Source organism: Bubalus bubalis, chromosome 14, assembly GCF_019923935.1.
Source record: "Bubalus bubalis isolate 160015118507 breed Murrah chromosome 14, NDDB_SH_1, whole genome shotgun sequence".
Lineage (NCBI taxonomy): Eukaryota > Metazoa > Chordata > Mammalia > Artiodactyla > Bovidae > Bubalus > Bubalus bubalis.
Window position 1 is genome coordinate 59,534,416 of NC_059170.1, and position 17,632 is coordinate 59,552,047.

Here is a 17,632-nt window from a genome sequence, read left to right on the forward strand (position 1 = left end):
CTGGGAAAATCCATGGACAGAGGAGCCTGGCTGGCTGCAGTTCCTGGGGTTACATGACTGAGCATGTGTGCATGAAGGTGGAGGGTGACGGGTTGGTAGCAATAAACTGGTAGAACTAAAAAAAAATAAAAAATAAAAAGCAGAGACATTACTTTGCCAACAAAGGTCCATCTAGTCAAGGCTATGGTTTTTCCAGTAGTCATGTATGGATGTGAGAGTTGGACTATAAAGAAAGCTGAGCACCAAAGAATTGATGCTTTTGAACTGTGGTGTTGGAGAAGACTCTTGAGGGTCTCTTGGAATGCAAGGATTTCCAACAAGTCCATCCTAAAGGAAATCAGTCCTGAATATTCATTGGAAGGACTGATGCTGAAGCTGAAACGCCAATACTTTGGCCACCTGATGCAAAGAGCTGACTCATTAGAAAAGACCCTGATGCTGGGAAAGATTGAAAGCAGGAGGAGAAGGGGATGACAGTGGATGAAATGGTTGGATGGCATCACCGACTCAGTGGAGATGAGTTTGAGCAGACTTGGGAGTTGGTGATGGCCAGGGAGGCCTGGTGTGCTGTGGTCCATGGGGTCGCGAAGAGTCAGACACAACCGAGCCACTGAACTGAACTGAAGACCAGGCAATGACATGTGGATGATATCAGAAATATGTTTGCTATCATATCAGGGCGGTACATAATTTAAAATAAAGGATTAGCAACAATTTCACTCTAAGGAACTTCTCTTATTATTATAGAAACAGTAATAATGAATTCCACACAACACCTTATAACTTAGTGACTTACCTGGTGGGCCTTACCTGGTTAAACTTCCCCATTGCCAGTGCAAGGGACACCTCTGGATCCTTGGTTGGGAACCAAGATGGATCCCACATTCCCCAAGACGAGACCAAGGAAATAATAAATACGGTATAGTTTAAAACAATGCATTGGTTCTGACACTTTACGTTAAATATGAATTTTAACCTTTTTAGTTTCTGTAAATAAATTTTTGTCCACAAACGCCTACGTTTATGGGCAAGTGGTAGGTATAGGCAATTCATCAGCTGCCTGTTTCCTCTTATTATGGGATTGCTCTGAGAACCCAGGGCTCATTATGTAAAGGGCATCCTTATTAGCCAGGTGCACTATTTTCCATCCTCCTGGAGGTTGACCTTTAGCATTGGGCGGAAGGTCACTAAAACGAAGATTGTGGAGCGTCGTTGAACGTAGCCTGCAGAGGGTTGTTGACGCAGAAACACAGCTCAGGAATCCACGCCCCTTAGTGCATGGGCCTTGCAGGAGGCTGAGCTCAGAGCTTTCGCACAGGAGAAGGCACAGAGGGTTCGGAGCGTAGTGGTCTGCCGCCGTGTTATCTTCAGGAGTCCAGCTTTCCTGGGGACACGTTAGCGGCGGCCTGGTCCATACACGTCCAGGACAGGAAGTCCTGAACCAGGTGGGCAGTGGAAGCGGCAGTCGGGCGACTCCCGGCCCGGCAGACCCCAGGCCTCCAGCCACGCCAGCGCCTCGGGATTCTGGCGCAAGGCCGGTTGCCCGGGAGTCGCCATGGCAACGGACGCCGGGTTCTGGACTCCGCGGGCGGCGCATGGCCTAGCGGCCACCTCCGCAACTCCCATGGAGGTCTGTGGCGACTCGGCGCCCGAGACCGAGGAATGCTGGAGGATTATCAGGAATCTCGAGTCCACTCTTGAACAATTTCGGCTCAGTCCCAGGTGACCGGCGCGACCTGCGGCGCCCGGGCGCGCGCCCCTGCCGGCGCTCCACCGCTCCCGGGTTCTCTAGCTCTAAGCCCCAAGGCAGCTGTTTTGATATCTAAATATACTACCGTGTACCAAGCACGGACTCTGGGGCCAGATTGCCTGAGTTCAAATCCTCCTGACACTCCAAGGGCCCAAGACTTGGGCGAGTTAGTCAACTTCTCTGTGCCGCCTTATCTTTTCAGGAAAACAGCCAAGATGGTGATGCACAGCGCCTGCTTCATAGTTCATAGCGAACATTCAATGAGTCAATCTGGAAGATCGACATACAAATAGGGTACATAGTATCGTGCAAGTGTTTGCCAATATAATTATCTTGTTCTTGACCCTTTTGGACAGTTTTTTCATCTTATAATCCTTTGCCCTCCTCTGTCCCAGTTTTATTTGGATAATGTAGACCTGATGCTTGGGGTGGGGGAATGGGGAGGGAGGTATTTTTCTTTCTAAAAACCTTTTGAAATCCCGTAAATGGTCCTCACTAGGTTAACTGCTCTAGGTGCCCTAAGACCGGGACCCTCGTGGTGCCAGGTGGGCTGGCTGAGACACCAGCCCTGCAACTGGCATCTCTCTAGGGTCGGGTGAAGGGCCCAGAGCCCCGTGGTGGGGACTGACGCTGTGAGATGGCGCTGCCAGCCCAGCTGCCCCCGCTGAACTGTGCTAAGTGAGTGCCTTTGTGAAAAGAGATGGGGATGCACTCAGAACCCGGTTGATTGGTGGTGTGAAAGCACATATTGGCGGTAGCGGATGGTGGGCACGGTGTTGAACTGCTCTAGTTGTTGACTAAGAGAGATGACTTCCTACCCTGGATTCCTTGGTGTTCCTGGTGGGGAGCTTCTCCAGCAAAATGCACTGGCTGTGCTCAGCAGCCAAACTGACAGTGCCTGGGGCTCAGTCAGTGCTTGTTGTCTGAATAAAGGAACTGTGGATGCCCCTGTGAGTTTCTCTTCATAGGCAGGACCCAGGCCGGTTGTTGGTGCTCTGGTATCTGGTGTGCGTGAGAGAAGCTGCAGTCTTGGGGTGAGGAGAGAATCAGGCACTGGGGAGGCACCAGACAACAAACCTGCAGAAGCCTGTCCTTTCTGAAGTTTACATCCTAGGCAGGAAACCAGCGATAAATAAGCCGATGCAGTAATAGTCAGTTAAGTGGTGGTGAGTGCGAAGGAGGAAACAGAGCAGAAGAAATAACGTGTGGAGTGGAGAAGAGGGTTGTAATTTTATTTTTTTGGTCATACCATGTGGAGTGTGGGGATCTACCAAGGATGGAACCCAGCCTCCTGCATTGGAAGTGCTGAGTCTTAACCTCTGGACCACCAGGTAAGTCTTACAGGGCTATAATTTTAGATTCTGTGTTCAAGGAAGACTTCTTGGAAATGACTTTGGGAAGAAGAACTGCAGACTTGAGGGGGGGACCTTTCTGCTCTATCAGGGAGCAAGTGTTCCAGGCAGAAAACAAGAAGTGAAGGAGAGTGGGCATAGGTGTCACGGGACCAGCAATGAGGCTGGTGTGGCTGGAGAAGAGTGATGGAGGAGAGCTCAGAGGCGGATGGTGCTCATGGTGTGGAACCTAGATCACTGTAAGGACTGCAGCACTGACCTTGAATGAGGTGGTCAGATGTGGTTGTTCCAACACCCCAAGCAATTCTCTAATTCTCAGCGGACAGTGATTGGGTGTGTCTTGTAGTTTGCTTATTTATGTATTTTACTTAAAATATGGTTGCTGTACAATATTATGTATTATAAGTTACAGGTGAACAATAGTTACTCCTAATTTTTAAAGGTTATACTCCGTTTATAGTTATTATAAAATGTTGGCTATATTCCCCATGTTGTACAGTATATCCTTGTAGCTTACATCAGTTCAGTCCAGTCGTTCAGTTGTATCCAACTCTTTGTGACCCCACGGATTGCAGCACACCAGGCTTCCCTGTCCATCACTAACTCCCAAAGCTTGCTCAAATTCATGTCCATCGAGTTAGTGATGCCATCCAACCATTTTATCCTCTGTCGTCCCTTTCTCTTCCCACCTTCAGTCTTTCCCAGTATCAGGGTCTTTTCCAGTGAGTCGGTTCTTTGCATCAGGTGGCCAAAGTATTGGAGTTTCAGCTTCAACATCAGTTCTTCCAATGAACACCCAGGACTGATCTCCTTTAGGATGGACTGGTTGGATCTCCTTGCAGTCCAAGGGATTCTCAAGAGTCTTCTCCAACACCACAGTTCAAAAGCATGAATTCTTCAATTCTCGGCTTTCTTTATAATCTAACTCTCACATCCATACATGACTACTGGAAAAACCATAGCTTTGACTAGAGGGATCTTTGGTGGTAAAGTAATGTCTTTGCTTTTTAATATGCTGTCTAGGTTGGTCAGAGCTTTTCTTCCAAGGAGCAAGTGTCTTTTAGTTTCATGGCTGCGGTCACCATCTGCAGTGATTTTGGAGCCCCCCAAAAAGAAAATCTCTTACTGTTTCCATTGTTTCCCTGTCTATTTGCCATTAAGTGATGGGACCGGATAGTTTGTATTACACTGCTTAATCCCCTACCCCTATCTTGCCCCCCCTTTCCCTCTCCCCACTGGTAACCCTAGTCTGTTCTTGTGTCCTGCAGTTTACCTGGAGAGAGTGTCAGAGTCACAGGTTAAGGGCTTAGCCCCACCAGACTGTCCCTGTCTTCCTTCTTGAGAGGCTAATTGCAAGTCCAGGTTGTCACCTGTGCTTTTGACAACCAGGGCTAGCTCAGAGGTTCCTCGAGTTCAGTTAATTTGCTAGAGTGGCTCATAGAACTCAATAAACCAGTTTACTTACTTGCCTGCTGGTTTATTACAAAGACTATTAAAGGACATGAATGAACAGCCAGAGGAAGAGATACATAGGGTGAGGTCTAGAAGGGTCTGGGGCAGGGGGGATTCTGTCCCTGTGGAATTTGGGGTACACCCCATGAATTCATTCTTGTTTACCAACCTGGAAGTTCTCTAAACCCTATAATTCAGGGATTTTTATAAACTCTTCATTACACGGGCAAAATTGACCGAATCATTGACTTTTTGTGATTGATTCAACCTCCAGCCCTCTCTGGCAGTGAGGTTGGGGGAGGTGGGATTGGAAGTTCTAACCCTCTCCTTCTGGTTGGTTCCCCTGGCAACCACCTCCATCCTCAGGGGCTTTTCAAAAGTCACTTCATTAACAAAATCGGGTGTGGTTGAAAGGGGCTTCTCATGAATAGCCAAAGACACCCAGTTCACCTTTTCCCCTATTTCAGAAAATGAGGACAGCAGACCAAATATTACAATAAAAGATTCTCTCATTGTGCTTGTCGCTTAGGAAATTCCAAGGGTTTGGGCTGCTGTGAGACAAGAAGCATGGATGAAGACCAATATATGTATATTGTATATATATACATATAGGGCTTCCCAGGAGGTGCAGTTGGTAAAGAATCCACTGAGTCAGGAAGATTCCCTGGAGTAAGAAATGCCAACCCACTCCAGTATTCTTGCCTGGAAAATTCCATGGACAGAGGAGCCTGGTAGGCTACAGTCCATGGGGTCTCAAAGAGTTAGACACAACTGAGCAACTGAGCATGCACATATCTATATCTATAAAATTATAAAACACACTGCAGAGATGGGAAGATATGAGGGGAATGGAGCAGAGGAATCACATTATCTGGTTTATCTTTCAACCAAATTATTCTGGCTATTGTTTTGATATTAGACTCTAATGAGGGGAAACAATGGAAACAGTGAGAGACTTTATTTTCTTGGGTTCCAAAATCACTGCAGATGGTGACTGCAGCCATGAAATTTAAAGGTGCTTGCTCCTTAGAAGAAAAGCTATGACCAACCTAGATAGCATATTAAAAAGCAGAGACATTACTTTGCCAACAAAGGTCCATCTAGTCAAAGCTATGGTTTTTCCAGTAGTCATGTATGGATGTGAGAGTTGGATTATAAAGAAAGCTGAGCATCAAATTGATGCTTTTGAACTGTGGTGTTGGAGAAGACTCTTGAGAGTCCCTTGGACTGCAAGGAGATCCAACCAGTTAATCCTAAAGGCAATCAGTCCTGAATATTCATTGGAAGGACTGATGCTGAAGCTGAAACTCCAGTACTTTGGCCACCTGATGCAAAGAACTGACTCATTGGAAAAGACCCTGATGCTGGGAAAGATTGAAGGTGGGAGGAGAAGGGGACACAGAAGATGAGATGGTTAGATGGCATCACCGACTCGATGGACATGAGTTTGAGCAAGCTCTGGGATGGGTGTGCTGCAGCCCATGGGGTGGCCAAGTCAGACACAACTGAGTGAGGACGGGCAGAAAGAGGGAAACCAGTTAGGGGACTACGACAATAAGCCTCGTGGAAAATGACTGTGATGGTAGCAGTGGTTGGAGGTCGTGAGACTAGTCAGATTCTAGATTTATGTTGAAAGTAGAACTGATAGACACAGAGCGCGTAAGATTCTGATTTTTTGAACTGACTAACCAGAAGGATGGAAATGCCGTGAGCTGGGATGAAGAAGATTGAGACGAATAGCTTTGTGGGGAATATCATAAGCTTACTTTTTTTTCCCCCCTAATTTGGCTGCACCAGGGCTTAGTTGTGGCATGCAGGATCTATTTCCCTGACCAGGGCTCGAACCTGTGCCCCCTGCATTGGGAGCTCAGAATCTTAACCATTGGACCACAAGGGAAGTCCCTCAGAAGCTTACTTTTGGGCATAATATCTTGGAAGTAACTCTTAGTCATCCATCTAGGCTCTTTGGTTGTATGAGTCCTTAGGGCAAGAACAATAATTTACCCTGTATTCTTCTCAATTCTTGGCTAAGACACCTAAAAAGTTTATTAACATGCATATCTCATGTGTACATAGGAGTTACCTAGGAAAAATGACTAAAATTCTAAGATGGCCCAAACGACCACCTTGAATACCACCTTCAGCTAAAGACAAAAGATGTTGAGTGGAGGGAAGACAGTTATGGGGGGTTACCAAGAAGAGCAGTAGACAAGGGTGAGGTTTGTTATGCAGATTTGAATGGGTGCCTTCTCCATTAGTAAGATTCTCTTGTGAATTAGAGTCATCTTCCTGGTAGGAGAGGAAGACACTTATAAGTGGAGATTTCCTTTATAAACGTAAATTTATCTTACAAACAGATAACTTCTACTCTGCTTCCAGGGTTTCTCCTGTGTCTGCAGTTTCTCAAAACAATTGACTCAAAACCATCCTTATGCTAAAGCATCATATTTAGGGAAGAGAGGTCCAGCCAGGTTGGATATACCAGTGTGGGAGTAATTGGCACACAGATGCACCTACAAATGGGAGACTTGGTGAGATCACCCAGGAAATGACTGAAAAGAAGTGTGTGAACCTTGGGACACCTCAAACTTTCCTTCTTTCAAGAGGAAAAAAGTGGAAGCAAGAGTGCTTTGGTTTTTTTTTTTTTCTTTATTTGAAATTGAGCAGGGATGTCCCTAGTGGTCCTGTGGTTAAGATTGAGCTTCCAGTGCAGTGGGTGCAGGTTCGATCCCTGATGGAGGAACCAAGATCCTACATACCTAATAGTATGGCTGAAAATAAATAAAAAATTTAAACTGAGCAATACACCATTGTGAAAATTTAGTGCACTTAATGCCACTGTCTTTGACTAATTCATTAATGAGCATTTGTTAAGATAGACTATTCTAGGATTTAGTGAGAAGTGTCACTGCCTTCTGTTAATAAATATTCATGGATCTGTTTTCTGTAATAAGTTAATATGTTAATTTTGTATCTCATTTATTTAAAAAAAGAACCTGTAATTGCTATTTTTGTGAGACTGTATTTTATGCATAACAACCAAGCTATTATTCAGAAATCAAATTGCTGAGGCTATAAATAAGGACTGTGTAGGAACCACTTAGCTAGTTTGTTGTGATGTGGGTTTCCATTCTAGGCAGAGGGGTTGTCATCTAAAATTAGAGACATTTGGAATTTAAGGGGAAGCTGAAGAATGAACTTTCATGTTTCACTTGGATTCTGAATGAGTCAGAACTTTCTGAATCAGTCATTCAGAAGGTTAGGACCAGTTAGGGATAGTAGACCATAGACCTGTTCTCACAAGGGATGGAGGATAAGACTCTCACTTCAGGCTTATGATTTTTCATTTTGGCTGCACTGTGTAGCTTGTGATATCTTAGTTGCCCAACCAGGGATCGAACCAGTGCCCTTGGCCATGAGAATGTAGAGTCCTAACCCCTGAACCGCCAGGGAATTTACAGGCTTGTGATTTTTAGATGAATTACTTACAATCTTTGAGCCTCAGCTTCCATATCCTCAAAACAAAGAAAGGTAGATAACCTGAGAAAAGATTGTGTGTATTAAGACAGATGCCTTGACTAAGCACAGGGGACAAGTTAAGCATTCAGTTGTTAAAAAACAAAATTCAACTGAGTAGATTTGAAGATCTGATTGGCTTTGTTAGGTGATTCATCAATTGGACAGCATGCTGTCCAGCAATTATAAGGGTGCTCCAAGGGGGCTGTACAAAATGGGAGGTTTTTGTAAGGGAAAGGGTGGGACAAAGGAGATGTTAGCATAAAGGAAAAAAAGCAGGAAGAAAAAAAAGCATTGTTTTTAGGCCAGGACTTATCCTTGCAGGGGAAAGGGCAAGGCAGGGGTTTTATCATGCAGATTGCCTCTTCTTCCTCTGGGTGCAGAGTGGAGAGGGCCTGCACGACGGATTATCTTCTTGCTGCTGCTGCTGCTAAGTCGCTTCAGTCCTGTCCGACTCTGTGCGACCCCATAGACGGCAGCCCAACAGGTTCCCCCGTCCCTGGGATTCTCCAGGCAAGAACACTGGAGTGGGTTGCCATTTCCTTCTCCAATGCATGAAAGTGAAAAGTGAAAGTGAAGTCGCTCAGTCGTGTCGACTCCTTGCGACCCCATGGACTGCAGCCTACCAGGCTCCTCCATCCATGGGATTTTCCAGGCAAGAGTACTGGAGTGGGTTGCCATTGCCTTTTCCAGATTATCTTCTTGGTGCTGGCTAATTAAGGTTAACATTTCTGGGGAAGGTTGAAACCCAAATCAAGTCAAGTATTAATTCTGGATTCGGTATCATGCGCTTTAGAATAAGTAATGCCATTTTGAGCCTATGGTTTTCTGTTTCACGCAATAAATAGGCACTAATTTTATTTTTACCACGTGGAGGAGGTATCTATAAAATTCTTCAAACGGGTTTTAAAATATCAGACTGTATTACTGTAATATTATGGCACCAGAGGGAATAACTGAAAACATTATTCTAAGTTTCTAAATCATATCCTAAAGATACATGTATTGGGGGTGATTTTTTTTTTTTTTTGCACTTCTATTCTTTTTCCAGCTTTGAGATATAACTGACATGTAACATTGTATATTTATCATAAAGCCTGCTCTTAACTTACCACCCACCCTAGATCTTTAGCTTAAAATGGGAAAGAAGGAAAGAACATACATGGTCAAGCTTATTGAAAGACGAAGCTGAATAATAAATAGGAGCTGCTTGGTGCTAGGGAGGGGGAGGAATTGCATTTCTCAGCTGTAACGATGAATCATGGAGGTCTGTTAAGTGGAAGGCATTGCAGAAAGAAACAGTTTTAAGTTTAGGTCGTGTTTGTATTTATCTTATTGATGCAGCACTCCAGGTTCAAACAGGAGATAGAAACCTCACCAGTGTTTGAACAAGGAACAAATATTTCTTGTTTCTTTAATGTTGTTATTTATTTGTTTTTGGCTGTGCTGGGCCTTGGGCGCTTTGCGCTGCTTTCTCTAGTTGTGGTCGGCGGGGGCTATTCTTTGTTGAGGTCCATCGGCTTTTCATCGCACTTCTCTTGTGGAGCGCGGGGTCTAGGCACACAGGCCCAGTAGCTGTGGCTCCTGGACTCTAAAGCACAGGCTGAGCAGTCGTGGCACAGGAGCTTAGTTGCTCTGCCACATGTGGAATCTTCTCGGACCAGGGATCGAACTCATGTCCCCTGCATTGGCAGACAGATATCCACTGTGCCACCAGGGAAGTCCTATTTCTTGTTTCTTATTAAATATTAACAAGGATTTTTAGTTCAGTTTTAAAAAACCTCTAAGCAGCATTACAATAGCAAATGTAGCTGTGACCCCGAGGGCAGAAGAAGAGTAAATGTGGACAGAACTAAGAATTTAAAAGGTCCCCCACTCCCACCAAACGCTGAGATTAAGACCTCTTGGGAGAGGATGTGGCTGGTGGTAGAGACACTTGCCAGAGGGTGCCGGCCAGAGCTGGTCCGTGGGCATGACTTGTTGAGTGGCCATGGTGAACTTGGTGAAAGATACAGGCAGGCCAAGGTTCTTTATGTAGCTGGGAAATTCAAATAGTCATTCCTGAAGGTTCTGAGCCCTCAAAAGCCCTGCCTTTTCGGGGGAGTTGGTTGTATTTTTACATTAATCTTTACTATTGAATGTGGAAATGCTCAGAGTCACTCCAGAGAATCTCCTGAGTTCCAGACGTAGTCCTAGACTCCAGTGTGTACCAATAACCTGCTTTCTTGATGATCAGAATTAATCACTTCAACCAGTACTGTGCCCGCTTTCTCTGTCTTTGGTTTAGTGGTGTAGGGATTACACAGTGGCCAGGCGCCAGTTCAATTCACTCTCATCTAATTCAGTAGAACCATTGTTTGTGCTTCCCAGTAGAAGCAATCTCCCTTTGGGAACTAAGACCTCCAAGCCAGTAGGTCATAAAGTTTCTGGGAAAGGAAGCAATGATTTCAGGGATGGGTTATTAGGTGTAATAGTGAGAGGCGCCTCTTTCATTTTTACCAAGCTTCTTGGACCTACGGCTGTGGGAAAGATGGTCCCATGTGCTGAGTGAAGGAAAAGAAGAATATCTCTCTTACCATTTCTGCATTCTTGGTTGAACCCCCCTCCCCCCATAATAAAAGACAGATTAACTGGAGAAAAAAACAAAAGAAGTCTAATAACATCTATTCCTCCTGTATACAAGGGAGATACCCAGGAAAACGGAGTAACTCCTTGAAATGGTTTAAACCACTACCTTAAATAGAATCTCTACCTAAAGACAAAAACAGATGTTGGGAGCTAGTTATGGAAAGTTCCAGAAAAAGCACAGTAAACAGGGGGATGGTTGTAATGCAGATTTAAGCTCATGCCTGCTCCATTGACAAGAGTTTATAGAGATTTACGCCTAAAATACTGACAGTTCTTACTGAGTGAAATTGGCAGAATCTGAGCTTGCTTGAAGGTTGCATCTGACTTTTAAAAAATAGTTTACTTTGAAATAATTTCAAATATACAGAAAAGTTGTCAGAACAAAACTAAGAACTCCTCACCTAAATTCAGTTCCCAACATTTTCCCATGTTTGTTTTCTCTCTTTTTCCTCCTCACCCCCTGCCTCTGCACACACACACACACACACACACACTCTCTCTCACACTCACCCAGACATTCAGTATCATCAGTCTTTTTAGAACCTTCTGAGAGCGTGTTACAGACATGTTTCCCATTAAGTGTGAATTTCCTAAGCATTCAAGTGTGTTTTTCCTAAAATGGATACTTTTTCCTGCATGACCAGCACACACTCTCAAATCAGCAGATCCACACTGCACAGCCCTATCGCAGCCTCCTTTCAAGCTGGGCCAAGAGTACCAGCAATGACTTTTTTTTTCCTTTCTGGTCCAGGATCCTATCTAGCAGTGTGCGTTGTCTTTAGCTATCCAGTCGCCTCAGATGCGTCCAGCAGGAAGAGTTCCTCAGCCTCTCCCCACTGTTCATGTCCTTGACACTTTTTTTTAAAAAGTACAGACCTTCTGTAGCATGACCAACGCCACCTGGGTCCGTCTTCTGTTTCCTTGTAACCAGACTCAGGCCATGTGTTCTTGGCAGGAATGCCACAGAAATGAAGCTGCGTATTCTCAGGGCATCAGTTGAGCCAGTGCGTGTCATTCAGTCTATTCCCTCATTGGTGCTTTAACCTTGACCTTGCTGGGTTGGTGTCTCCCAGATCTGCCATAAATCCACCATTCTTCCCTTTGTAATAAATTACTATTTTGTGTGTAGGGAGTGTGAGCGTGTATAGTAAGTTGCTTCAGTTGTGTCAGACCCTTAGCGACCCTGTGGACTGTAGCCCACCACACTCCTCTGTCCATGGCATTCTCCAGGCAAGAGTACTGGAGTGGGCTGCTGTGCCCTCTTCCAGGGGATCTTCCAGACCCAGAGATCGAACCCATGTCTCTTACATCTCCAACATTGGCAGGCAGGTTCTTTACCATTAGCACCACCTGTAGGGCCTAAGTATTACAAAATTTCCTCTTCCTCCTCTGCCTCCAACTTTATTGAGATATAACTGACGCAGAACACTGTAAGTTTGAGGTGTACAATGTGATGATTTGGCACATTTTTATATTGTAAATAATTATCACAATAAGGTTAGTTGACACATTCATCATCTCTCATAGTTACATTTGTGTGTATGAAAACATTTCAAATTGACTCTCTTAGCAACTTTCAAGTGTACAATACAGTATTATTAACTGTAATCATCATGTTGTACATTATATCCCAGTACTTATTCATCTTATAACTGAAAGTTTTTACCCTTTGACTAGTATCCCCCCATTTCCTTTACCCTCAGCCTGTGGCAACTGTCTCTGTACTCTCTGTTTCTATGAGTTTGACTTTTTTAGATTCCACATATAAGTGCAATTGAACAGTTGTCTTTCTCAGTCTGCCTTATTTCACTTATGTAATGGCCTCAAGGTTCATCTGTGTTATTGAAAATAACAGGAACTCATTTTCTTTTTTCATGACTTTTCATTGTACACACATATGCACACACTACATTTTCTATTTTTTGATGTTTATTATTTGTCTGTCTATTTGGTTGCACCAGGACTTAGCTGAGGCTCGAGGGATCTTCGATCTTCATTGAGGCCTGAGGGATCTATAGTTGAGGCATATGAGATCTTTCAGTTGTGGCATGTGGGATCTAGTTCCCTGATCAGGGACTGGACCCTGGCCCCCTGCATTGGGAGCATGGAGTCTTATCCACTGGACTACCAGGGAAGCCCACTACGTTTTCCTTATTCATTCATCTGTCAGTGGACCCCTGGCTATTGTGAATAACGTCGCAGTGAGCGTGAGAGTGCAGGTAGCTCCTTGGGATAGTGATTTTGTTTCCTCTGGATATATACTCAGAAGTGAGACTGCTGGATTATATAGTAGTGTGGTTCAATTTTTCAACAAAATTTCCTTTTCCTAATCAAACTTCCACTGACGAGCTATAGCCTTTTAGCTAAGCTTAACCCTAGCTGCCATTGATAACTCCCACCCTAATCCATCACCTCTGTAGTGTCTGCCCAGTGGTAATTCTCTATTTTCACCATTCTCTTCTACGTTTACTAGAGCGTCTCATTTTCATCTGGACTGCTAGATTCCTGTTTTATTCAATAGGCTGTAATCTGATACTTTCATCATTTATTTTGATGCTCAAATTGTCCCAGATATGGCCAGTGGGAATCTCTTCAGTCTAGTTTCTGTCTCTATCATTTTTTTTTTCACGCTTTCCCAACTTTTTGGAAAAACAAGATGTTCCAGGCTCATTTTATGTTTTTGTTCTCCCAGCTTTGAAACCAGCCATTTTCCCAAGAAGCCCTGGTTCCTTTTAATGCAGAATGGTATTTAAAAAATCAACATCTGTGTTTTTGGTGTGTTCATTGCTACTGGGGTGTCATCGCTTCTAGGTTCTCACACTGGACAGAACTAGAAACAAATGTCCATAAGTATGTACACACATACGTATGCACATATTTGTACCTATCACTATCTATCTATGTACATAATTATAAAACCATGCCTTCATACCCAAAATTCCAGTTCCATTACACTGTCTCAGGGTATATCCTATTCTACTTCTTTTTTATGTTTGTAAATTTCATTTCTGGGACTGGAGAATTTGACTTCTGTCATCTTCAGTACATTTACATATTTGTTCAATTTATCCAGTCTCCCAGCATGTTGCTTTGTTTTGTTTTTGGTCCCACCACTAGGCATGCAGGATCTTAGTTTCCCAACCAGAGATGGAGGCTACTCCCCTTGCATTGGAAGCCCAGGGTTTTAACCACTGGACCGCCAGGGAAGTGCCTGTGTCCATCTTTTTAAAAGTGCATCATCTATGCACTGGCTTTGCCCTCTGGCTGACCCCCTTGTGGTCACCAGACAACTGTGCCAGTTCCTGGCCTCATTTCCACACGTGGCAGTGTCCAGAGTCACAGAGGGACCTCTCCCCAGGTGCTCCTGTGTAAAAAGCTTAACATGCCCCTGACAGGCCTTTTCTCCTATCATACTCCTCAGAACTGAGTCCCACTCCCACTCCTAAAATACCTGCCCAGAAGATTAGGATCACTGCGGTGGGCTGAGACCACACAAGTGTTGCCCTTGATACTGGGAATTTTCTCACCCTTCCCTGAGTTCTGTAGGAGATAAGTCTGAGGCTCTGCCAGCAGTAAAAAGAGGGAGATTGCCATGGGGTACCCCTCATCACGGTCTGCTCCACCTGGTCAGCAGAGAAGGGAGGGTAGATACATGGATACTCTCTCTACAGAGGTTGCATTGAAAAGCCTGGGAATGTTCCTTAGGCCTTCATGGCTCTCTTTTTTTAGCTGACATTTTAGAAACCAATGCTTGTGGTAAGTTTGGTCAAATTGACAAACAAAGGAGATCCAGAAACTTGGCCTTCTTGTTACGGTTTGAGATGTCCGTCATTAAAAGTCTGTAGGAGGATTTTACAAAATACTTCTTCCCACTTTGATTTTTTCGGGGGGAACTGAGTTTAAAGCCAAATACAATAGAGTGGTGTGATTATCTTAGAGAAGTAGTTCTCAATTTTTCTTTTTTTGGTTTCAAGATCCCTTTACAGTCTTAAAAATTATTGAGGCCCTCAAAGATCTTTAGTTTATGTTTTATTTATTCATAGTTACCATATTAGAAATTTTAAAGGAGAAACATTTAAAATAATGATAAACCTATTCTGTATTAGTGTAAGTAATGTATTTTAAAGAAAATTGAACTCTTTTCAAGACACAATCTGTAATGAGAATAGTATCATTTACATTTTTGCAAATCTTTTCAATGCCTGGCTTAATGGAAAATAGCTGAATTCTCCTCTCTGCTTCTGCATTCATCTGTCATCCAGGCACATAACCTATAGCCTCTGGAACTCCACTGAACACTTGTGAGAGAATGATAGGAGAAAAGATAAATCCAATCTTAATAATATTATGAAAATAATTTTGACCTGTGGATTACCTGAGTGTTCTGGAAACTCCAGGAGTTCTCAGACCACATTTTCAGAACCTCTACCTAAAAGGAATTTTGCTTGCTATGCCCACACATGATTTACAGTGGCCTCAAGCAGCAGCATACATAAAACAGTGGATGAGATTTTAAAAGGAGGCTCATAAATTGTTCATGACTCAGAAAATGGAAGTCAGATCAGTGTAGCAATGTGAAATAGTTCAGAGAATCTGATAATCCAACAGAGACCTAGGGAAAACCCAAAATCATGAGCAGATAATTAAGTGGTTTTCTCATTTCACCAATCCTTTGAATCTTTAAAATATGATTCATTTAGATATTTGGCAAAACTAATACAATTTTGTAAAGTTTAAAAATAAAATAAAATTAAAAAAATATATGATTTACACAAAATACGTATAAATATATATCACTGCTGCTGCTGCTAAGTTGCTTCAGTCATGTCTGACTCTGTGCGACCCCAGAGACGGCAGCCCACCAGGCTCCCCCGTCCCTGGGATTCTCCAGGCAAGAACACTGGAGTGGGTTGCTATTTCCTTCCCCAATGCATGAAAGTGAAAAATGAAAGTGAAATTGCTCAGTCGTGTCTGACTCTGAGCGACCCCATGGACTGCAGCCTACCAGGTTCCTCCACCCTTGGGATTTTCCAGGCAAGAGTACTGGAGTGGGTTGCCATTGCCTTCTCCAAATATATATCACTAAATATATCTTTAAGGTAATATCTATTATATAAAGCACATTTAATCTCCCCCCCTCTTTTATTTTTCAGATTTACCATTTCAGATGATTTGAAGGTTGGCTTTTTCAGCACAGACCATGCCACTCAAACAGATTCCAGTGAGATTCTGCCATTGAAAGAGTTGAGCTTAGCTACACAAAATCTAGTGCAGGTAAATCTGAATTTATTTAGAAACTCCTGAGATAATTTGTATTATTTGCCTTCATGTTTCTTTCCTTGACAAAAGTGAAATGATTAACATTTTTAAAATATTAGCATCTTCTATAAACTGAGGTGGATAACAGTTGTGTGTGTGTTTTTTAATTATTGGTATAAACAACTACTTCAGGGCATGGCTACCTACCCACTCCAGTGTTCTTGTCTGGAGAATCCCATGGACAGAGGAGCTTAGCAGGCTACAGTCCATCAGGTTACAAAGAGTCAGAGACAACTGAAGTGACTGAGCATACAGCATACACACTACTTCTATTTGGGGCTTCCCAGGTGGCCCTAGTGATAAAGAACCTGCCTGCCTATGCAGGAGACATATATGTGTGATCGATCCCTGGGTTGAGAAGATCCCCTGGAGGAGGAAATGGTAACCCACTCCAGTACTTTTCCCTGGAGAATCCCATGGACAAAGGAGCCTGGCGGGCTACAGTCCATAGGGGTGCAAAGAGTTGGACACAACTGAAGCAACTTAGCACACACACACTACTTCTATTTGCATCCTATTTATTTCATGTATGTTAACTTTTTTTTTCTTCCTGCACTGCATAGCTTGCAGGATCTTAGTTCCCCGACCAGAGAGAGATTAAGCCTGGGTTCTGACAGTGGAAGCTAGAGTCCTAACCATAGGGCCACCAGGGAAGTCCTTATGTTAACTTGTTTAGTGAAATGTTTTCTTACTCTCTCTGTAATTCTTTTGCCATCTGTGAACATTTTCTGTTTAGGATACTGGAAAAATTTTATAAAATGTTTTTGGCATATAGAAAGATGTTGAGAATAATACAATGAATAACTATGTCACCCATTGTCAGGGAGGAAGAAATTTTCCTCTATCCCTCTAAATTCTTCTGGCTAAGCTAAAAATTGAGTTGACATGAGACAGATTAACAGAAAATCCAACAAAAACTTAAATACCATATACATGGGGGAGACCCAGGAAAATTGAGTAAGTTGTCTAAATAGCCAAAGGTCTCACCTTCAGGTAAAGACAGAAGAGGGTGTTGAGGGTAATGGTATGGGACTTCAGGGAGAGGAAAGCAATTCACATGAAGATGGGAAAGCAAATGTCTGTAAACTCACGTTTGCCGGGCCTGCAGAGACAGTGGGACACAGAAACTTTAGCTCACTTTGCTGGGTTCCCATCTGTCTACACACCTGTTGTTTGTCGGTTGTCAAGTTGTGTCCAGCTGTTCTTGACCCCATGGACTGCAGTACGCCAGGCTTCCCTGTCCTTCACTGTCTCCCACAGTTTGCCCAAGTTCATGTCCACTGAATCAGTGATACCATCCAACCATCTCATCCTCTGTCTGCATACCTAGTTCATGTTATAATATAGGTATCTATGATGCTAACTCCCTTCCTGAAGCAGGTCCTCCATCTTTTAGGAAGTTAAGGGAAAGTTTATGGGTTCTTCCTGAGTCTTTGGGTCCTTAAAAATAATCAGCCTAAATAAATACTCTTGCCAAAGAAACAGTTTGTGATGGCAAATTTTGCTCCCCTATACCACCATACACCTTTGTCAAATCTTGATGCATATGTCCATGCTAAGTCGCTTCAGTCATGTCTCACTCTGTGTAATCCCATGTGTGAGCAACTCTGTAGCT

The 17,632-nt window shown here is 43.5% G+C and overlaps 1 protein-coding gene across 1 annotated transcript in view; it reads left to right on the plus strand.

Annotated features, from left to right (window-relative positions):
• The first annotated feature begins 1,555 nt into the window (after nucleotides 1-1,555).
• The window catches only part of C14H10orf67 (chromosome 14 C10orf67 homolog), a 101,753-nt gene continuing 85,676 nt past the window's right edge, over nucleotides 1,556-17,632 (plus strand). Inside the window, exons 1-2 of the mRNA XM_006079980.4 lie at nucleotides 1,556-1,722; nucleotides 15,852-15,972. Of these exons, the coding sequence (XP_006080042.3) occupies nucleotides 1,556-1,722; nucleotides 15,852-15,972 (288 nt within the window). The remainder of the gene's footprint in view (nucleotides 1,723-15,851; nucleotides 15,973-17,632) is intronic.